This window comes from Xenopus laevis, chromosome 1S (assembly GCF_017654675.1).
Source record: "Xenopus laevis strain J_2021 chromosome 1S, Xenopus_laevis_v10.1, whole genome shotgun sequence".
Lineage (NCBI taxonomy): Eukaryota > Metazoa > Chordata > Amphibia > Anura > Pipidae > Xenopus > Xenopus laevis.
The window spans coordinates 176,417,747-176,442,034 of NC_054372.1; the positions used below are offsets into that span (position 1 = coordinate 176,417,747).

The window sequence follows — 24,288 nt, forward strand, 5'->3', positions numbered from 1 at the left end:
ATAAAATATTATTTCTACCCATTAATCATGAGACAATAAGTGGAAAAATGGAAATAAATGTGGCATATGCAAGAAGTCAGCAGCATAAGATTCAACTTAGACTCATTCGAAAGCCTGTGAAGCTGAAGGAAAGGAAGTCTCCCACAACCAACCTCTAAAAACAGAGTTGAATCCCATTTTTATCGCTCAGATGTAGTTTAGCCTAGCAATCGAAAACTACAAGCGCCCTTGACTATCCTTTTAAACTGATATGAAATATGAAAGCATCTGAATTGCTGTTGTGTTTAATGACAATTGTAAGAAGGAATGTTAAACAAAGAGCAGCCAAGCTCTCTTATCAAAGTGAACGTGCTTTTATTCCAAAACAATTAACTCATCTGCAGCTGTTTGGGGAATCAATATAATAAATCAATTCCAGTATTCTACAGCTGCGCAATAGTTTCAGTCTCTGGCACTGTAGAAATCATAACATCTGTTACACAATATGAATCACTAGTAGTGAAATACCTGCTTTTGATTGTTTTGACTTCTTATTGGAGACTGGACTGAAGCAAGAAGGACCACCATCAAAGGCAGTGGAGGAAGCCTGGTACTATGTTAGAATTATGGTTGTTCTTTGTTGCTGGAAGGAATAGTTTACATCCACTGAGAAATGTCCTAACATTGACACCTCCTTATTATGCAGAAAACACCCAAGGGTACACCAGGCACCAGATACAACAGGGTGCTCAAATGCAGCAGGGCTGGCAGGACAGCAAATTGAATGTGTGCTGTATCTGTACCAACTTTGGGGATACAAATCATTACATATTAAAGCTCTGCCACATGAGTGATTTGTAAGCTTTTATGAATTCCCCTTCATGTTGCTCAAAACAAATATAGGTTTGCACCAGTTTGTACGTTGGGGCCTGTACCACTGCTTCTGTCCCAATTTGAAGCACATGTCAATAAACAAAAAAAAAGTTGTGGAAAACAGGCTCAGAAACCGCAGATATTGTTTATTTAACACCCTTTATGTTGCTCCAATCATATTTAAACAAGGTGTCAGAAAAGGATAACGATGTTTTATGGGCCATTATGCTATAGTTCCATATTATTAAGGGCAAAAATGTGCTAATGCCAAAGCTCACCCTAAATGGCCATCAGTCTAGAATTCAGGAACTATCTTGTACAGAAAAACACCATTCACCTTAGATCTCACTATAACCGTCCTTTAAGCTTGATCTGTTATCAAACATATACAGAGACGCCCCCCCCAAATGGAGCCGGTGGGAACAACTATCCAAAAGATTAAATGAATGATAGTGAGTAGTTACACATTTCTGTGTCCCAATAAGTGCAAGACATACAGGGGCAAATTCACTAAGATTCGTAGTTGCGCCAGGCGTAACTTCGCCGCACTTCGCCAGGCGTAGTTTCGCCAGCGCTTCGCAAATTCACTAAAATCCAAAGTTGCGCTCAGGGGTAGCGTAAGGTTGCGAAGTTGCGCTAGCGTTGATTCGCTATGTAAAGCGAAGTTACGCTAGCGAAGGCTAATTTGCAAACGGCGCCAAATTCAAATTTCAATGGAGGAATACGTATCAGCACTACAAATGCCTAAAAAACCTTCAAATCAGCAAATAAAAATTTTATTTTGCCCTACAGATGTGCCCACTGTCTGGTAAGTTGCCATGAGTCAGGAAATGTAGGGGGGAAGGAGGGGAGCCCCAAAAAATTTTTCGATCTTTTTCAGCCTATCACCCATAATGTAGAAAACACGCCAGCGTTTTTTGGGACTTAGAAAATTTTTTGACTTTTTTTTAAACAATCCCTATCTACTCTATTGCGCTTCGCCAGGTCTGAGGTGGCGAAGGAAGTCTAGCGTAAAAGGTAGCGTTCAGTACACTGCGCGCGTTAGTGAATTTGCGTAGTTACGTCGCTAGCGAAACTTCGCCAGGCGTAAGGGTGCGAAGTAACACTAGCGAAACTACGCCAGCGTTCGTTAGTGAATTTGCGCAGTAACGAAAATGACAAACGCTAGCGAAGTAACGCTAGCGTTCGGCGCTTAGTGAATTTGCCCCACAGTACCCACTTTATCTTAGACCCTAAGTGCTTCTTGAACTATGAAATCAACATGCTAATATACTACTTTATACGTCTACCTGCTAAAAGTATGTCCCTTATTGCATGTTTTATAAAAGCTTTTATCATGTAGCTTCAATAGTGCTAAACATGGAGACTAATTTGATGGTCCACGAAAAAGCAATACAAGCAAAAATGTACTAAATTACTTTTACTAAATGAATCTCTTTATCTATATATACACACATAAATGAGTAAACAGGTGGCAAAGTTTCTTTAGGCACCTGTAACAAGCAAGCCCATCCATAAACATGTTTTATTTTATTTCAGCCCAACAGCTGGCTATAGTGCATATCGTCACGTAAGCAATTTTGCATGTCAAAAAGCCGACTGGGAGCATAGGTTCATTATTGAACACAAACGCAGCACGAACCAAATGAACTATACTGAGCCTTTGAGATTCAACAATTTACTGATTTCCAGAAATACATTATCTTTTCTCCCTCATTCAATATGAAAGGATTCCAGTTGATAATGGAGTTCTGCTACGCAAAGAGCATTCCAGCAGATTGACACAGGTATCGACACAGGTCAGTACGTCAATAATTCTTCTGCCACAAGAATTTTGATAAAGGGGACAATATTGAACCACCAAGAAGCCTTCAAGATTCCCAAGTTCAATACATATATCATATATCAGACAATATTGAACCACTGAGAAGCTTTCAAGATCCCCCATTTCAATATATGATAAATCAGCCTAACATAATTAATGGCTAACCATGTAATGTGGTTGCCATAAATTCTATTTTTCATAGCACTTAAAGTGTTAAATTGTTTAAATGATTTAAGTCTTTTTTTTTTCTACACATTTTTATTTTTTGGGTGCTGTCAATTTTACCTTAACACTAAATTTATTGATATGCTAATATGAAGGGACCAAATCTACTATTTTGAGATTTGGCCGAACCCCAAAACCTTTGTGAAAGATTTGACCGAACCCTTATTTACATATGCAAATTAGGGCTAGGAAGGGTTAAAGAGAACTGTGCTCTGTGAGCGCGGTTAAACATTTTTTACTTCTTTCTTTGTATGTCAAAAAGTCTCATGATTTTAAGGATGTGGATTCAGCTTGGCAGGCACTGGGATTAGGCTGAATCCTGCAAGAAAAAAGGCTGAATCCTGGCCGAATCCCAAACCAAATCCTGTATTCTCTGCATCCCTACTAACATGGGCAAACACTTCTATATTTACTACAGAATCAGCTATTTATAGGCTATTTTAAAACATGTGCTCTATGAATCGGAGGAAGACACATAGGGGCAAATTCACTAAGCCGCGAAGCGCCGAACGCTAGCGTTAATTCGCTAGCGTTTGGCATTTTCGCTACTCCGCAAATTCACTAACGAACGCTGGCGTAGTTTCGCTAGTGTTACTTCGCAACCTTACGCCAGGCGAATTTTCGCTAGCGACGAAACTACGCAAATTCACTAACTTGCGCAGTGTACTGAACGCTACCTTTTACGCTAGGCTTCCTTCGCCACCTCAGACCTGGCTAAGCGCAATAGAGTAGATAGGGATTGTTTAAAAAAAAAGTCAATTTTTTTTCTAAGTCCCAAAAAACGCTGGCGTGTTTTCTACATGATGGCTGATAGGCTGAAAAAGATTGAAAATTTTTTGGGGCTCCCCTTCCTCCCCCCTACATTTCCTGACTCATGGCAACTTAACTAGACAGTGGGCACATGTGTAGGGCAAAATAAATTTTTTATTTGCTGATTTGAAGGTTTTCTAGGCATTTGTAGTGCAGATACGTGTTCCTCCATTGAAATTTGAATTTCGCGCCGTATGCAAATTAGCCTTCGCTAGCGTAACTTCGCTTTATATAGCGAATCAACGCTAACGCAACTACGCAACCTTACGCTACCCCTGTGCGCAACTTCGGATTTTAGTGAATTTGCGGAGCCCTGGCGAAACTACGCCTGGCGAAGTGCGGCGAATGTTGCGCCTGGCGCAACTTCGCATCTTAGTGAATTTGCCCCATAAACTGAAATAAAGCCCAGTGGACAAAATGCATATGTGCCAATCTCCCATCTAGACAAAGAGGTAAGTTTGTCTGGCCACATTATTGACCTCTCTGCACTACTGCTTGTCTGGGAGCAGGATTTCCCTTTAGGTAATCTGTAAAGCATTGCTCAATAAATTGATTCAATCTCTGGTGGGAATAATTACAAGGAGTTACAAAAAAGCACAGTGCTTTTACATCCAACAGATTTATAGCTGATAATAAAAGGCATAAAGTGTCCTTCTGAATAGCCTCTAATAGAAAACACAAGTTAAGTGTTTAAGTGACCATATCCCACATGGAGCTGCAGATGTTCTTTACAATTTATTCTCATTTTCATGCCTCTCAGCTCTGTGGAAACGTAAAATATGGGACACCTTAAATTGCAAACATGTAAACGCTATATTCACTCTTTAAAGGGCAACCGCAAAAAATACATTTTGGTATAAGATTACAGCCCATTGCAATAATAAGAATGCCACAACACGTTAACTTCTGCATCAGTACACCCATAACAAGCTGGTTAACCCAGACATTCTTTCTCACGAAATTTTGGGATGTTCATCTCTAGCCAATATCTTTGTCTTCTCTATGGAAAACTGGTTTATGTTCAAGTCTTTTTTTCAGGTTACTAATTTCCAAACACAGCTTTCATTAAATAAGTATGTGTCTTCACATGTAAAATGTAATTTCCCTCTTATTTCCATGCCTTGCTTGCCACTAATTAATGGAAAAAAAGAGAAAGATTGGAGGTTTGTACTGCTAAAATTAGGATAAATTGAAAAGATCACCTTTATTAGCAGAGATGTTCCCATGAAATTGGAAAAACATTCATTATTTTTGTTAGTAACAACTCGAACAAAGTAAACAAAAAATAACAAAATACCTGTCCTTCTTGAGCTCTAACTAAACCAGGGGTAGAGTATTCCCTTACTTGGTATTCCCTACATAGTACCAAAACAGCTAGATAATGACTTGTACAGTATGTAAATATTTGTAAAATAATGCAAGAGCAAGCTCAAGTGCATGTGAATTATTTGAGGAAGATTTTACAAAGGAATAAAGTTACACAGTTATTTATTAAAGTCCAAATCCAAAAATTCAAGTTTTTCCAACCACAAAATCAAATTTTTTTGTGGAAAAAAACCTTGAATTTTTCAAGATTTATTATACCAGAAGATGGAATAAGTCAGAATCTGAAAATATTCCATCTCAGACCTGCCGAGGTTGTATAAAAGTCAATGGGAGAGGTCCCTATCCTATTTGGATATTTCTGAAGTCTGTGCCGGAAAATCAGGCTTTTCAGGCAAAAATCAGAAAAATTTGGGCTTTTCGGGGGATAAGCCTGTAAAAATCGTACAATTGGGGAAAACTCTCATTCGGGTCTTCACTCAATTTTATTAAGTTTTTACCTGATCCCAATAAATCATGTTTTTTTAATAATAAATAAGGTCCAAGATCTAATTTAAATGCTCAGAAAAATTCCGGTTTTGATAAATAAGGCCCTTAATCTGTACTGAAAAAGACCCCATGAAGTTCAACAACTCCAAATGAACTGCAGTGCACATGTATCACACACACACACATAAACAGACCCATCTACAGTATCCACTCACATATTTAAAGTATATATACCAGAATATATATATATATATATTATATATATATATATATATACATATACATATATATATATATATATACATATATATATATATATATATACATATATATATATATATACATATATATATATACATATATATATATACATATATATATATACATATATATATATATATACATACATATATATACATACATATATATACATATATATATATATACATATATATATATATATACATATATATATATACACATATATATATATATATATATATATATATATATATATATATATATATATATATATATATGTGTGTATATATATATATATATAATATATATATATATATATATTCTGGTATATATACTTTAAATATGTGAGTGGATACTGTAGATGGGTCTGTTTATGTGTGTGTGTGTGATACATGTGCACTGCAGTTCATTTGGAGTTGTTGAACTTCATGGGGTCTTTTTCAGTACAGATTAAGGGCCTTATTTATCAAAACCGGAATTTTTCTGAGCATTTAAATTAGATCTTGGACCTTATTTATTATTAAAAAAACATGATTTATTGGGATCAGGTAAAAACTTAATAAAATTGAGTGAAGACCCGAATGAGAGTTTTCCCCAATTGTAGACTTTAGTGACTTAGTCAGTACCGTAACTAGAGGGGGGCGGGCCCTGGTGCATGACGCGCAGCCGAGCCCCCGACCCCCCTCCGTACACACTGGATTTTAGTGGCGCGCGGACTTCCTGGGGGCCCTGGCCTGCTCGCACCCCCTGCTCCCCCGGTAGTTCCGCCACTGACTTTAGGATCACAATAGTCTTTGATATTATACTTGTCCAAAAAATCATCCAAGCCACTTTTAAAGGAATTAACAGAATCGGCATCACAACATCAACTGGCAGTGCATTCCACAACCTCACTGTAACGAACCACCTACGTTGCTTCAAATGAAAGTGCATTTCCTCAAATCTAAATGGGATACCTCTCATTCTTTAAACCATTTTAAGTTCCCCAACTATCTGTCTATAATGTCCTCTAATGTATTTGTAAAGACTAATCATGTCACCTTCACAAGCATCTTTTCTCCAGAGAAAATAACCCCAACCTTGACAACGGATCCTCATATATGAATTTTTCCATTTCACTTACTAGTTTAATTGCACGTCTGTATTTTCTCCAATTATTTTTGATTTTTAAGGATTGGATTCCAAAACTGCCCTGCATACTTAAGGTGAGGCCTTGCTGGGGATCTGTAAAATTATGTTTTCATCCCTCAAGTTAATGTGATGCTAGAGTTACACAGCTTGATGTCCACAAAAAAAGCCCAAATCCTTCTACATTAAAAAGGCACCCAACACACTACTATTTAGAGTAGAATTTGCATTTATTTCCCCTGTACCAAAGTACATAACCTTACACTCATCCACACTGAACATTTTTGGACATTTTTCTATACATTGGAACCTTAATTTTACATCCCCTGATTTTAAGTTTCTCCTCATTTTACATTGTTGTTTTGTGGTCCCACCTATATATTTGGCACAATACATTTCCCTGATTTTATTCATTTTCCTGGATTTTACACAATTTTTTTCTGGTCCCCTGAAAAATGTAAAATGGGGGTTCTACTGTATTTGATCTCTTAAAATAACAAATGTCAACAAATCAGATCTGTTCTGACCCATTAGTTAGTAATAAGTACACGCAATCAGTGTTGATAAACACCTAAATCAATATTCACTGGATCAACAGGAAAAACAGGTGTTTAAATGTAATAATCTTCTGGGGGTCAGAGATGAATCCCTGATATACTGTACGTAGCTGCAGAAAATTATTTGTTTTTTAACATATTGAAAGACTTTCAGAAGCTCCCAGTCATTAAATATTAGTGGGGAAGTATATCATTATCACATGTGAAGGAATTACAATCTTACCTATCTTTGCAGTTATTTCAAAAGATTTACATTCCTGTTAGCACAGTTAAAACAGTTAAATTGCAGTATAAACGTCACTACTGATTCTGCACAGAATGTAATTTGAGTGATGATAATTATAATAATTGCACCTACGATTAACACTGTTAGCAGGCAACCCGTGGTTCCACAGCTTTGGAGTGTCGATAATGAAGAAGACATGAGTTGTAATATTACAACATCTGGAAAACCACAGGTTCTTTTACTGTGAAGCCTATCACTTGCCATTTACTTCTTTACTACACTTACTACTGCCATATTTGAGTGTACTTGTGAAGGCTGGATTGTCCAAACCCATTATTAATAGTTAAATCGATCCGTTTTGTGTTAAATTTTCCAAACTAAAAGCTTTGTAAAAATATATAATCACAAGAGAATAAAACAAGCTTCCTTTGCTTTTTTTTTTGTCCAGGCCCAGCTCATTCAGTAAATACTATCATATCGTAGGTGGTTCTTCCCAGTCAGGACAGTGAGGTTGTGGAATACACTGCCGGGTGATGTTGTGATGCTGATTCAGTTAATGACTATAACAGGGACTTGGATGATTTTTTGGACAGACATAATATCAAAGGCTATTGTGATACTAAACTCTATAGTTAGTATAGGTATTTGTATATAGAATTTAATTAAAAGTAGGGAGGGGTGTGTGTATGGATGCTGGGTTTTCATTTGAAGGGGTTGAACTTGATGGACTTTTTTCAACCCAATTTAACTATGTAACTAACTATGTAACTACTATCTAAGATTGCAACTATCTCAGCCCATGGAATAAAGCTGTTTAAAAGAATACAAAATATAAGAAGAATAAAAAAAAGAATGCATTTACCCCTTTTCTGCTGTATTACCTTGGATGCCAGGAACATGTAGGGTGTTAGTTTTTTTTTTTATTTACTTTTTCGGGATTTATTAAAGTTCTATGCTGTAGAGTCTGCAGAGTCCGAATCTGAAAAATCCGCCATCTTAGACATGCCGAGTTTATATATAAGTCAATGGGAGAGGTCCCTGTCCTATTTGGAAGTATCTGTTGTCTGCACTGAAATTAGCCCGAAAATCCGACTATTTCAGGCAAAAATCCCAAAAATTCAGGCTTTTCGGGGAAAAAGCCTGAAAAAATTAGGTACAATTGGGGAAGAACCTCTGAAAAATCATCCGATTTGGGTTTTCAGTCGATTTTATCAAGCTTTTTTTTAATAATAAATAAGGTCCAAACTTGGATTCTAGTTTGGCCGGACTTTTTTATTTAAATAATCAGAAACATTTTATCAAATAACCCTTGTAGAGTCAACTGTTTCTGATACACATTTTTACCCCACCGTTTGATAGTACTAGACTTTAATAATCCCAGTGTGATGAATTTTCATAATGTTTAATTATAAGCATTCCATTTATCTATAGGATTAGTTACGTAATCAAATGGTCTTACTACAATATACAGCTGTAGTAGATGTTTCACTGCGAACATGTTTGCTGTATATTTCTTATACCAAGGTTTCAGCGACTATAGTAACACTGCTCTTTAGACAAGTTCTCCTATATAAATAACACAACACAATATTTAAAACTAGGAAAATCATCCGCACACAAAACTATATAATAATATATTAGAAAATTGCCATATTATTGAGCATTCACTACAATTCCAGTAAATATGGTAAAAGTCTTTTCTTGGTAATACAGTCAGGTTTACAAATTTTCACTAACTACAATCTTCAGCTTTAGAGCAAAAGACTTTGTAAACATGCAACTAATGCAATATGCATGTGAGTTTACATGTATGTACTTGTGTCAGATTGCCACGCTCATTCTGTGTTCAAAAAGGTGGAGACTCTAGTTAGGTAGATGAGACTAACTGCTATTAATGTCTGTTTGATCAAACATATTATTTAGAACCAATATCTATTATTAATGCCCAGAAAGCCTAAGTAGGACACATACACAAAGATCACATTAATTGTAATGTACCCAGGTTTCATCTTGTTCCTAACAATCCTTCCTCGAGATTTTAGCTACAGTTGCTAGATAAAGTTTTAGAGCCTTTTGGTTTCAAATGGATTCCTGGAATTACTCATAAAAATGTAGTCTGATCTTCAGTTAGGTCACAATAATAAAAGATAATAGACAAAACAAACGAATAACCCACAAACAATTGTACTATTTCTTGTCAATATGGAACAAATACTTTAAAATTCACTGTCAGGCCTTGTCTTAGGCAACCGTAAAAACCTTCTTAATCAGCAATTGAATCCAGCAATAAATGCCTTGCAACTGCTTATCAGACTTGAATAATGGTCAGGAAGAATTTTAGACTATTCATTTAATATCCATTAATATCAGATCATGACATACCATCTGAACTGGGTTGAGGTCTGAACTCTGACTTGGCTATTCCAGGAAAAAATGTTAATGCTCGCTCAACCAAATTATTCACAACTAAATTAAACTGAATCCTGTACTTTTTCAGCAACAATCACTAGAGTTTGCAATGCGGCCTTTGGTCAACATAGAATGATTGGTCACAGACTAAGTAATTTTCTGTGTGTTAAATCATCACTGGAAAACTGTCAAGTGCAAAATTACATTTCATAAGTGATACGCCAAAAAGATAGGTCTAGATCAGTGCTGTCCAACTGGCGGCCGCGGGCCGACTCCCCCTTTATGTGGCTCCCGACATGAAAGTCTGCCTGCTGTGACTGTTTACATTGTGTAAGATTTAAAAGGTATCAGTACTGAGATTAACTGGCCCCTCCATTTTTACACCTCACATTCCGACTGTGAACTCCTGCATTGTTCACACCTGTAACATCTCTACAGTTCACACGCCTAAAGCTCTGTACCTCAGACCCAGACTGAAAGTGCCTATTGTCCACCTTTTCAACCCTAAGACAAACTACTGGAGGGTCACCAGTATTGTGTCACTATATGTAGCAATGTATGAACTGTTCATCTTGGAGGCCTGATAGGCTTCCCTGTATTCTGCCTTCCCTGTGTGTGCCATACTCTTGCCTTCCCTATGATCCCTGTGTGCCATACTCTCCCTGCCCAACTCTGCCTATGTGTGCCATACTCTGTTTGCCCTATGTTCCCTGTGTGTGCCATACTCTGCCTTCCCTATGCTCCCTGTTTGTGCCATACTCTGCCTTCCCTATGATCCCTGTGTGCCATACTCTGCCTTCCCTATGATCCCTGTGTGCCATACTCTGCCTTCCCAACTCTGCCTATGTGTGCCATACTCTGTTTGCCCTATGCTCCCTGTGTGTGCCATACTTTGCCTTCTCTATGATCCCTGTGTGCCATACTCTCCCTGCCCAACTCTGCATATTTGTGCCCTACTCTGCCTGCCCTATGCTCCCTGTGTGAAGAAAAAATGTATTGTGAAAAAAAAAAATTCTCAGTTTAGCATCTTTGTGTATTTATATATGTAAATCTGTACACAAGTACTTTACAGTAAGCTCTATATAGCATATAATGTCCTGTAGTGGAGCCATTCTGGTTCCAGGGGTCATACATGCACCTATGGGTAATAAGCATGCATACATAAAATATACATAAATTACTTTCTAAATTAAGATTTGTCCATAATGTCCATTTAAGAGAATCCATACTGTACAGTGTGGAAAACACACCACATGAACTGGAATAATGGAATATAGAACTGCCTGAACTCAACAACCAAGCTTTTTTTGTTTTGTTTTAATTTGTGGAGTGGGCATTGGTAAACTAACTAATAGTAGATTGGTTTCCACCTTCTAACATTTCTATATATTTTTTTCTTTACATTTCTATATATTTTGTGTTTTTCCAGTTTCCGGTGTAAAGACGTTTTTTTTTCTGGAAGCAAAATTGTAACAGTATCTGGTGTAATGTTTATTTTAGCAAGAACATGACTTACCTCCTGCACAGGTTGCAGAGCATTCCGACCAAGGCAAATGATGCCATGAAAAACCCACTTCGTTGTCCCCGCTCCCCGTTCTTGTGATAGGTACGTTAAATTTATATCTAATCCCCATGTTCTGTTCTTGAAGAAGAATCTGTTGATGCATTAACAGAAAGCTAAAAAGTGGTCACTATTGTAAATTACTATGGTGAAGTACTGTACATGTTAGAATGTTGTATTAATAACATGACATGAACAGTATTAAAAAAAAAAAGTGTTTTCAGATGGCTGAATTTTGCTGCATAACCAAAAATAATGCTCAGCATCTACAACCTTAGCATAATGTATTTGTATTGCTGCCTATGCCAACAAAAGGATTAAGAGAAAATACAGTAGCCACTTGTACATGTTAGATTATTTTATGTTTTAAACAGGTTTCACTAAATTTACATGAGTGCTAATTTTCCATGAAATAAACAGCATTTAAAACTTGGCACTTACCATCACTATAAGGCTTTCTGTTGTTGGACCCAAGGCCTCCAGAGATTCTGCTTCATCTGTGGGACGCTTATAATGGAAAGCTGTCCCAGCAACATCAAATTTTCTGGGCCAGTCAATAGTCCAAGCTCCATTGATAAAGTAGTCATCCCCTTCAGACTTCAAAGCTGAAAACAATTTTAAAAATATGCTTAGAGATGGTCATAAAGTATTGTACTGTCAAATTCATCTTACACATAACGTCTACACATTCCTGTAGCAACCCAATGATGTCACCGAAGGCCGCTAGCGAGCCGAAAATCATTTTTGTAAGATTACACAGTTCATACAAGTGCCAGTGACATAAAAATTAACTTTCTTTACATCAACCTGAATTTCTAAAAATGATTTTAACCAAAAGGTGGTTATGTCGTCTACTGTATGAAACGGTATCCTTCTCAGGCAAACAGACATTGAAAACTTTGCCTCAGAACAAATGTTCTATTCCTTTACAAAAAAAAAAAATGGAAAAGTCAACACAGATTTATGGAAAAGACAAAAAACTCCCCTTAGATTCTTCCATGTGTTTAAAGAAATAAACGTATAGACAACAAACTGTTGAAAATGTGTCAGGTCTACTAAGTGGGAAAATGCCCCAAGCCACTGGCACCAAAAGATATAAAACAGGCTTTACAAATTTCTTCCAACTGATTTCATCTACCTAAGGCAGTTCTTGCTGTGTGTTTGAGTAATGCTAAAGCTCATCACAGGGGATGGATGAACGTGATGCAATTCACAACTCATCTACAGGAGTTTTGAGAAATTCAACACATCTATATAACTGCTTCATAAACACTGCCTGAAAGGTTGAACAAGCCTCATTTTAAAATTATTTTTTATTTCATGTTTCATTACTCATTTTATTTTTTAAATCCAAAAGTGTTGGTTATATTTTAAACTAATGCCACCATCTGACAATACAGCCCAACAGTATAAAACTGCAAAATGACACATTAAAATACAAATTTGTTTGGAATGATCAGCAAATCATTTAAACCGTATATTTAATTGCAAATGTTGAAATGTTATGGTTTCCAAAAAACGTATGCTCTTATTTAAATGGATGCCAGCAGCACACTGCAAAAAGTTGGGATGAGCAACAAAAGTTGCATAATGCTAAAAAGAGTGGAGCACTGAGAGGTTGAGTTTCTCAGAAATAAAAGATGGGGAGACACCAGTCTATGAAACACTGTTCAGGGATATTAAGAATAAAGTTTGACAATGTAAAACTGCATAGAATTTTGAGATTTTATCATCTGCAGAACATAATAACATTAAAAGGCTATGACAATCTGGAAAAAAATCTTTGGACGCGTGGGACAAGATCGAAAGCCAATACTCAATGGCTGTGATCTGCATTAAAACAGACATATTTCTGTAGTGGAATTCACTGCATGGGTTCAGGAATACTTCGAAAACCAATGCCAGAGAACAGTTTGTCACTACATCCCCAAATGCAAGTTAAAACTCTACCATGCAAAGAAGAAATTATACAGTATATAAACACGATCCAGAAACTTCTCTGACCCCAAGCTCATTTAGGATGGACTGAGGCAAAGTGGAAACCTGCTCTGTGTTTTGGTGAATACAACTTTATTTTTTTTTAAATGGTGGACAATCTGGCTTAATTAAACAAAAAAAGTGATCCCTTATCAAATTCATCCTGCGGTAGAAGCAGAGGTCTGACCTTAGTCAGTAAGAACTATTAAATTAATAAGAAAGAAAAAAGTACCCCACTTGCTTCAAACTCGCTAAACAGTCTCAAATTAAACTCCAGCTACCTATTGAATATAATCTATATTGCCCGTGGATTTGTGTTTTTTTAGGCTTATATACTGTAGCTCTTTTTAAATCTAGGACTTAGATTAACAATCGAGACCGCAGTCACGGGTACTCTGCCTTCTTTGTCGTTGTGGTGTCCTAGGGATAGAAAAAATCTAGGTAGCAGATTTGGGACAACTCCACCTCCTCTTTTTTTCTATTTCTGACTCCATTCCTGAACCTGAGCATTGTGTGTTTTTTAGTATTTATTCTATTTATTGCAGTCTTTGTCTAATCAATTACCTTAATTATAATTTATTGCAAAACACTGTTAAGCACTTTAAACTCTATGAATTAATTTTTAAGTTCGAATGAATTGATGTTAATTACCAGTCACTATTAATTATCGAAGCACTCAAGCACTTTAAAAGTATTGTAATTTAAACTGGCTGGAGGGGGTTTATTAGTAACTTCTATGTTAATACACCTTTTGTAAAAGGATATAAATTAGTATGAAACAGAATTGATTGTAGCTAAGCTTATATCATTACAATTTCTAAACCCTACTATATACAATTGAATGAACTGCATTATATTTGTAAAATTATTTAATCAAATCAAGTTTAAATTAATTGGTATTTTAACCGGATAAATTATAGCACAAGCACTTTTTTCTTAATTTATGCGATTACCACAAAGTAATTAGTAATTCTGCACGCAATATAGACAATCTGGCTTGTTAATAGTGCACTGTTCAAAAGCCAGCATCCATGACGGTATGGGTGCATTAGTGCACATGGCATGGGGAGATTGCACATTGGGTAAGGCACCATTGATTCTATATGATAAGCTGCCACCCAAAATACACCTTTTCATGGAAGGCCTTGCTTATTTCACAAAGACAATGGCAAACTTCACCTGTACAAAAGAATGGTTCTGTAGTTAGAGAGTCCAGGTGCTAAACTGCAGTCCTGACTTGTCACCCGTTCCAAAATTTGGATCATTATGAAACGCAAAATATTACAAAGGAACAAAATATAGGGTTTATAATTCGAATTTTCAACATATTTTTTTTTACACAGTGTCCCACAATTTTTGGAAACAGGGCTGAATAAAAAAACACCTAATTATTTGCAAAATGTTAACATCTGCATTATACAATATACATTTTTACTGAAAAAAATACATAACCAGGAAAAGCTCCACAAAGCGAATACATTATTGTTGATGCATTACTGTAATTTAATTCATGTAATTGTTATTAATGTCATTTTTCACATTCTTCATAAAGTTGCAGTGAGCAGAATGAAAGACAGCAATGAAAGTTTAAGCTATTCCACTTCACAGACCTGAGTATTTCAAAACGTACCTATGTAGTTCTTAGACACGGACGTTTCTTTGATTTCAATGTGTACAGAACCTCGTGGAATTTGAACAACTTCCATGTAGCCTAGAAGGCAATGGTTAGCCTGTTATTAGCAGCATCTGGAACTTCTTTAATACATTATTCAATATTGACACACTTTAAAGTCTACAGATTCCAAAAGGGTCACCTGAGCTGCTCTGTGAAAGAAAAGCAAAAAACAAACCTCCTTGGGGGCAATTTCCCTAAACAAGCAACTATTCTTGTAAATTACAGCTGAAAGACCTACCCCAATCTGTGTCTGCATGGCTCTCTGCTAGACAAGAGTTATACGACAATTGCTAATAGCCAAGTTTCTTAGAATATTTTTCTCTACATCAAATTAAAAGGTAAGTTTAGAACATTGAAATTGAAGCCTTTAGCCTGTGTGAAAAAATCATTGATCAGTTCTTTGTTGGATAGAAGCAATATAAATGGCAACATGGGTACATAAAAGTTATGTAAGCTAATTTAGTGGTAAAATGTTACCTCCTCTGGGTAATGAATCATTAAAGAAACCCTCAATGGCTTCGCAAATGCTTCCATCTCCGCCACACACACGGCACCTGTCTTCCTTGGCATCAGAGCCCAAAATGTTATCACAGCCTACATGCTGAAAAGAAATGAGTATTTTATAATAGTTTCTCACCAAATTAATGATTGTACAAAACGACTTTACCTTTTTTTCTGTACAAATGGGATTCTGAAGACAGTAGAACAGTTAACAAAACCATTAAAGAAGGGTCACTACTGTTAAAATACAATTTTCGTACAAAGCACCATGTACACAGTGCTCTTCTCCCTGACTAAAGTGGAGATGATTATGTTGTATGAGCAGTTTTGAGCAGGTTGGGGAAAGCATTTCCTTTGCACTACTCACTTCCTGTTGCATCTTACTCAGTGGACTACACTCTCCCATCCACAAAGTGTTATCTGCAAAGGAAGATTGCTTCCCCACAAATCTGTAAAACAGCAAATACAATATTATTTACGCAACTCTATCATCTACAAATATTAAAACATGATCTACTGAACAAGTATGGTTTGTTTTTCAGAAGAAAAACAATATCGCACGTAAAGACTGTGAATGATTTCCTCCTTGGCGCTGGGCACCAAAACACTCCAAGTTGCTCCTTCATTGACTTTAATGATTATCTGGATGCTGGTGTTGCACTTGTGAGTTGGACAGACAGCAGGACATTCACAACCTCCCAGTATGTTATTCCCCTAAGACACTAGGGTGCCCAGCGGGGATTTTGCGTGTTTATCAATGTGTACCATGGGGGTAGCAGTTCACATTTCATATATATATATTATATATATATATATATATATATATATATATATATATATATATATATATATATATATATATATATATATATATATATATATATATATATATATATATATATATATATATATACACATATATATATATACACATATATACATATACACATATATACATATATATATATATATATATATATATATATATATATATATATATATATATATACACATCTAGAAGTCTAAAACCTTTAAAAAATAAGTAAACCTTGAAAATAAGTGAATATAAAATTCATGAGGAGGCTATTCTAAGAAATTTTGCATTGTATATTTATTTATTTTGATTTTATTCCAAGATATTATGGGATACATGGACTCTTGATATGAATGAATTTTGTTACAAAAATGCCACCTGCTGATCAATTTCCAACCAGTCTGACCACCATGTAGTCAAGGAAGTTGTCAGGAGAAAGAAAGAGGCTGGTGTACCAAGGAGGGAGGAATCCAGACTTAAAATTTAGAAACCTTTCTCACATCTTCCTAAGCAGAAAAACATCAGAGCATACTCTTTCTTTCTCCTGACAACTTCCTCGCCTACTTGGTGGTCATACTGGTCATATAATGACCAGCAGGCGGCGCTGTTGTAACAAAATTCATTCATATTTACAGAACATGTATCCCTTAATATCTTGGAATAAAAGCAAAATAAATAATGAATGTCACTTACAAAAGTGCTGCGAACAGAACTTTCATCAATTTTAAATTCACTTATTTTAAAGGTATACTTATCATTTAATACAAATTTAACTAAATTATAAATGGTGTCTGCAGCAAAGCAAAATATCCGGAAAACATTATTATACAATAACATTTGTAAAACGACTTAAACGTGCAATAACCTTGCATTCTCCATTGATGCAGATATCCAAGGAGTCAGCATTGCAGCGGGTTCCATCTATTACTGCAGGGGCCCGTTCTGTGTAAAAATTATAGCCTTCTGCCAAACAATTTAATGCACAGGTTTTAACACCGCCTAAGAGCAAGAAAAAAAAAAAAATTGGTATTTATTTGTGAAACTATAAAGCAGATTTATGTTTGTCCTTAACCTTTGAGAACTGGTTACTTTATTGTAATTTGAATTCTTATGTTATTTGATTTGACAAGTTAGCCATGAGCAGCTATTTATGTCCCATGATACTCATTTAATGTAAGGTCACCCGGTCCAATTACGAATTCCTAAAAATGTAGCTTACTCCATAACTTACTTGAATGCACAATGGAAAATGTACAATGTAAAGGCTTCTAAATGTTGGGAGAAAAGTTGGTGATATAATACACTGTTCTTTGGCGGTTTGCAGGTACATTTCTGTCTCAATTCTGACAACAAGAAACTATTTAAACATTGTGACTATTATATTATATTCTCATGAATCCTAACAAATTCCTCAGAACATGCAAGACACCATGACAAGAACCCCAATAATGTAATACTACCACCACTGCAATGCTTCACGGTCCCTCGGATTCTCTTTGGGTGATATGAAGTGATGGATTATTGCCAAGAAAAATAATTTTTCTTTGGTTTAAAATGTTAAACTTGATTTTGTTTGGAACTTTATTCCATGCCATGCAACCTTATTCCCACCCAAGCAGGTTTAAATATTCTCAGTGCCATTTTCCACACTGTCATCTTTAGTGCATCAGCCTGGATCCTCTGCAACCAGGCTTTATTTTGGCTGCTCTACCAAATTCACACTATCCAAACACACCTCTAATTTTAGACAACATCAATGACTAAAAACTTGCCAATTTCAAGACATCTCCTTCACACCCATTCTCTGCAAATCACCTTAAAAATACAACCAAATCACAGAACCTAAAGATGGTATCCACCACCGTCAATTGTTCCCAAACAGTTCCCAAACTTTGCAGCTGGTCCCCCTGGAGGGGCTGGAGCAGCGGCATAGGTCTCAGTCTAAAGGCTAATTTGGGTGAAGATTTGTTGAGAAAGCCTCTTTTAATCTAGATTCACATTAAAGCCGACTTGATGGTCAACTGTGGTAAGATTTGCAGATGACCAGTACCTTGTACTTGATCTGAACTAAGATATAATTAATCCTTTTTGGAAGCAGGATCAGCCTATTGGTTTATTTAATCGTTACATCATTTTCTAGTAGACAATCCAAATTACAGAAAGATCCGTTATCCAGAAAGCCCCAGTTCCCAAGCATTCTGGATAACATGTCCCACACATGTACAGTAATAATAATTGAGTAATATTTTCCTATACCTTGCTAAGTAGTAAAGGGGGTCCTGACCAAATGTTAGACCTCCAGATAGGGCTAGGACAGAAAAAGCCAGACAATCATTGATCTAGAAGATACATTTACTTGTTTTTAAACTTAGACAACAGATTATTTGTTAAGACTTGGCAAATATCTGCAAAGTATTGTTATTTTTCAATGTCAAAAATCCTTGCATCTGCGTGTATTTTGCATATTTATATCTAAAAAATATACTTGTAGTGTTTTCTGCCATTTAATTGCTGTCTGGTATTTAAGGGTCTGGGACAGACGGGCAACTGAATGCTTCTCATAAATAAAAGTTTTGCACAGTTTTTTTTTTTTAATCAAATCTCAAACGTAGGTTTAGGGTAAGGACACACTGGACGATTTGTCGCCAACGTTTTAAAAAAGTAAATCGCGGCGACAAGACGATCGTCTTTTTTGAACAGACGATTCACAGCGACTATTGGCACAGAGCGATTTGTATCCCATTACTCTGTGCGGTACGTGTTCCACCCAAACCGGAAACGGTTTGTGCTTCCCGCTGTAACCTGGCGTCTTTACGTGATTGCGTTCTTGCGTCATTGCGTTCGCATTGTAATTTGAATACAATTGCTGCTACTTATCTGTATGTGTGTGCGTGTCTAGGAGATTTCAGTGCTTTTCTAAGTACATGCTATTTCTGATAAATCGCTCGGAAAAGGGTCTCAGTGCATTTTGGAGCTACAGGCGATTCACAAACGCGCTGTGGGCACAGGAGCTGGCGTCTTTCATTTGTTTTTGTTCAGAGACAAAACGAGCGATATGTCGCCGCGATTTGCTTTTTAAAAACGTTGGCGACAAATCGTCCAGTGTGTCCTTACCCTTAAGCACAAACAGCACATACTGAATTTAAACCACACACATTCCAGGGAGATAGCTGCAGAAAAGAATGCTTCAGGACTCTAGACACCTAGTAAAGACTTTTGTTTTTACATACAGTTGGTTTCTTGAGATGTCTGAGAGAGGAATGACATCTTGTTTGCAACTAGCAGTGAATACTGCCTCTTATTGAGAAGAATGCTGGTGGATGTATTAGGAAATAAAAATAGAGTTCATGGTGCTACGGAAGGGTGGGTACATCGATCCATGAAAAACAGATAATTGGTTGTTGAGAGGCTGCTTTTATCTTTTTTAGATAAATTACTGTAAGTTAGGAGTACATGTTTGTCAAACAAGCTGATCTTTCAATAATTGTGTCATTTGACTAATAGGCCAAATCAGGCTGATCTGGGAGGACCTTATCAATAGTCCCATTCATTTTTTGTCCAAAGTTATAAAACAGATTTTAACAAAATGCCACAATAAAAAGAAAGCCAAAGGTTTTGGTAAATGTCCCAATTAGTTTTTAATTATTTCACTGGAGTGTTAATAAACATAAACAAGTATAACCACCTGGAAAAGATTGAATACTCATTAGTTCTAATATAGTTTGTATAAATAGGCTACTGTGCAGCTATGGAAGCTACTATTTTGTGTGCAGTGGGGCCACAGTTGCCATGAAATTAAATATAATATTCCATAGATTTAGTACTAGTATTGGAGATAGCAAGGGGGGAATTTCCATTGATGGCTCACTATACGCCTATAGAATATGAGTCTTTTTCATAAAACAAAGAAAATACACCTATGACTGCTAAGCAATAGTCTGTCCAGGTGCTGCCCCTACCCCTTTAAATTGTAACCACCTATCTGCAGGATCCTTTTATGCCATTTTTATTCTGTAACTTGTTGTTGTTAAATCGTAGGAGCCCTGATGGCACTATATAAATAAGTGATAATGATGAACATTCACAGATCACATTGCACACTGTGAGAATTGCAAACCTTTTTTTGCCTTTCCTTTAATGCTTTTACATACAGTCATGATCTCACATTTCATTTCATTAAATACAAGACTATAGGATGATTTTAAATTCTAACTGATCTTTTACTAAGCTTTGTTGTCCATAGTTATCCATGTTGTTGTCCAGTTGTACACTACTACATACTTTGGGTTTGATTTTTTTCAAAAATGGTGATGACAATCCAGCTCTAGGGCAGTCTACATTACAAGGCTAACATATCCATGGGCCACCTAACGTTCTGCACTACACTATCTATACTGCGTTGTTCCAAGAGAAGTGACTCCATATTTTAGTTGCCTTTTACATAATATTATAAAGCCCAAGCTCTGTGCCCACCCCAGTGGCCACAAGTGTTCTCAGCTCCATTGCAGCACCTGTTTTTCCCCATGGAAGACGCCATGTTGGTTTATGTAACATGAGTATTAATCAATGACAGCGCAGAGCAGTGAGACAGGGGCAGGTTGGTGGGTAGGGGTTTAAACTCCAAATTCCCCAGACCCTCAGTGAACTGATCGTTAATTAGAACATTATTTCTATGAACTACTTATTATAGGTTGTTTGTAATGCGATTTATTGGGTCACTAAACTTTGGCGACAAGACACATTTTCCATGAACATATATTGCAGCTGCTTTTCATTCCAGCAGGACCCCCTATAGTTCCTGGGCCCCCAGCATTTGCAGGATCGGTTTCTCTATAGTTAATCCCCTGCTTTTCAGTAAAATGATTGGTGGTGTGTATCATAGTAGCCGTGGGGGGGGGGGAAATATATCCAACCAGTTAAACCCTTTTGTCCTAGCAAAATTCCCCGACGTAATAGTTGATCATTTTTGTAGCATCATTTTTGCAGGTTCCTGTGTAAACATAAATAACTTGTACTAGGTCCCAACGTTTATGATAATAGCCCTTGCTATACCACAATCAACCTATGTTTAACCAGCAGGTATAGTTGCATAACTGACATCCACCTTTATTGGCAAAGGAGCAACCATATCTGCTATAAAGCACATCACAGCTGCTTCAACCTTTATTGGGACATCCTAACATTAAGTGGAGGCATCCCAGGGCTTAGCAAGCACCTACAGGTAACAGGCAAGAGGCCTTCCTTCCATGCTGTGCTAAGCAAGGGACACTCCTACAGGTGGAACAATCTTTAAAGAGACACTTGGCTCAGATGGCTTACCATGCTCTACAACATCATTCCACTGTAAGAGAGCATGTCTAAATAAACATATGTACCTTAGTTATCCTTTCACTTTAAAATCAAACTATGACTTGGTCTGACCTTTTTGGCCATCTGTTTCACCTCATGTCACCTCATGCTCCAGTTCAACCCAGATCATTGGGAGTAAATCAATCAGCGTGTTTGAATTAAGACAATAAGCATGACCTTAGCCAATTAAAGCAAGAATGTCATTTATGTAAACCTTATGGTTGTAAGGTACAGTACATCACTCTCACTGAGGCCACCATTATAATGGTGGCCTCAGTGAGAGTGATGTACTGTACCTTACAACCATAAGGTTTACATAAATGACATTCTTGCTTTAATTGGCTAAGGTCATGCTTATTGTCTTAATTCAAACACGCTGATTGATTTGAATGAGTTATATGTACGCAAGTAACCTCTGGATTTTTTCCATGTGTTTCATCAATTTTTACAGTTAGTTTTGAAGCATATTAAGCAGTGAGAGGGGTGAGATTATGTTTCCCTAATTGCTCCTTTAGGGTCTCACTATATTTTCAAACCAATGCTTGAAATTCCAGATGCCTTCGAGTTTAATGGATGGACAGGATGTTCATGTTTCAATCGGTTCTAATAAACCATATCAACAGAGGCCCGACTTGCAAATAAAAAAATCAGAACTGTGTGCCAGGTAACCATCAGTAAAATATATAAAGTTTACAGAAAACAGGACTCGTAGCCCAGTAGCAGACATTTAAAGCACAGAGGTGCTGGAATTGCAATTGTGTCAGATGGCATCTCCTGTACTAACCTCTCATTTTTAATGCAACCTATACTACAAGTTGTCCATAGGATGTACTCACAATCTCAATTAGTTAAGCAGATAGAACCTCAACACCCTTGTATCTTTTGTACTATAATTATGTTTCTCTTGTGCTATAGTCTTGAAAGTTTTTTTTAAAACACAGGATCCCATTTGCCTCTAACAATTATTTGTTTGTATGTACACACTCAAAATAGTGTCACTAACATATTCAAATAAAATTATGTGCAAGTGGGACAGAGAATATGAATACATGCCCAAAAATTGGTTGTGTGTATGCCCTTGGAATAAGTTGCACTGTTCTGCACCTGCACTTCTAATCCTACTAGTATTCCTTATTCAGAAACCCATTACTGAAAAAGCTCTTAATTACATGAAGGCCATCCTCCATAGAGTTTGTTTAAAAATGATTTCCTTTGTCTGTGAAATAATAAAACAGTACTTTGCACTTTATTCTAACTAGGCTGTATGAATCCAAATTTGTGGCAAAACAATGCTATTGAGTAAACTAATTTAGCAGATGGTCTAGGGTTGCCACCTTTAAGGTAGATCAACTTCGGTCATGGAGCAGGGTGGATGATGTCAAGGGGAGGATCAGTTGAAATCGGGGAGGGTCATGTGACATCTGGGCTATGACATGGCGATTGGCTGATCACCACACCATTAACTTCAATGTCCTGTCCCAATTTCCTATTTTGTAAATCCAGACAGGCAGTTTTCACCCAGACAGCCCTTCCAAGTACCAGGCTGTCCGGGTGAAAAGCATTATAATATAATAGATCCTACTCTACTGTACATTTAAAATCGAATCTGAGAAAAATAAAGACTAAATAAACATAGCTCAGATCAATGTTTATGGATATTCCTGACTTGCCTTCCTTCTGCCCCAGAGGAGAAAGACAGCGTTGTGTCTATCCTGCATGTTTGGAGAGAGATCCTCAAACAAGGATGTCTTGAATACCCATATGGGGAAAAACTACAAACATCTATTTCTTGGTATTGGTTATTTAATCTGCAGTACATATTCCAACTATTATTATATGGCAGCCACGCATTGGAGATATGGGGTTTCCAGAAACCCACAAAGGCTGCCTGCTCATTGTAAAATTATATTATAACTGTTTATATGCATATAGGTATGAGATCTACCATCTGGAATGCTTGGAACCTGGAATTTTTTGGATAAAGCTTCTTTTTTTTAAATTTGGATCACCAAAATCATTTAAATATGACATAAATGAAATGGGAAAAAAATGGTAATAATTTGTATAAAAGTGTCTCTATGAAAGACGACCTCCCATAATTTTGAGCTTTCTGGATAATGGGTCTGGAATTATTACTAGCTCTTTTAATGGAGGCACATTGAGAAAAATTATTTTATAGCTTTTAGTAAAAAATCCTTGGGGAAAGGCTGCTTAATTGGATCAAACATAATTCAAAGAAAATGGTTTTCATTACAGCACCCAACACGCTCTTCTCCCTGTCTGCCACAGGAAAGCAATCTCTCTAA

At 36.5% G+C, this 24,288-nt stretch overlaps 1 protein-coding gene across 2 annotated transcripts in view; it reads right to left on the minus strand.

Moving 5' to 3' along the window:
• The window catches only part of adamts6.S (ADAM metallopeptidase with thrombospondin type 1 motif 6 S homeolog), a 169,695-nt gene that overhangs the window by 21,568 nt on the left and 123,839 nt on the right, over positions 1-24,288 (minus strand). For both annotated transcript variants that reach the window (XM_041580554.1, XM_018241541.2), the window contains exons 16-20: positions 17,499-17,632; positions 15,796-15,919; positions 15,274-15,354; positions 12,108-12,271; positions 11,622-11,760 (exon numbers count right to left, since the gene is read on the minus strand). In XM_041580554.1, the coding sequence (XP_041436488.1) occupies positions 11,622-11,760; positions 12,108-12,271; positions 15,274-15,354; positions 15,796-15,919; positions 17,499-17,632 (642 nt within the window). The remainder of the gene's footprint in view (positions 1-11,621; positions 11,761-12,107; positions 12,272-15,273; positions 15,355-15,795; positions 15,920-17,498; positions 17,633-24,288) is intronic.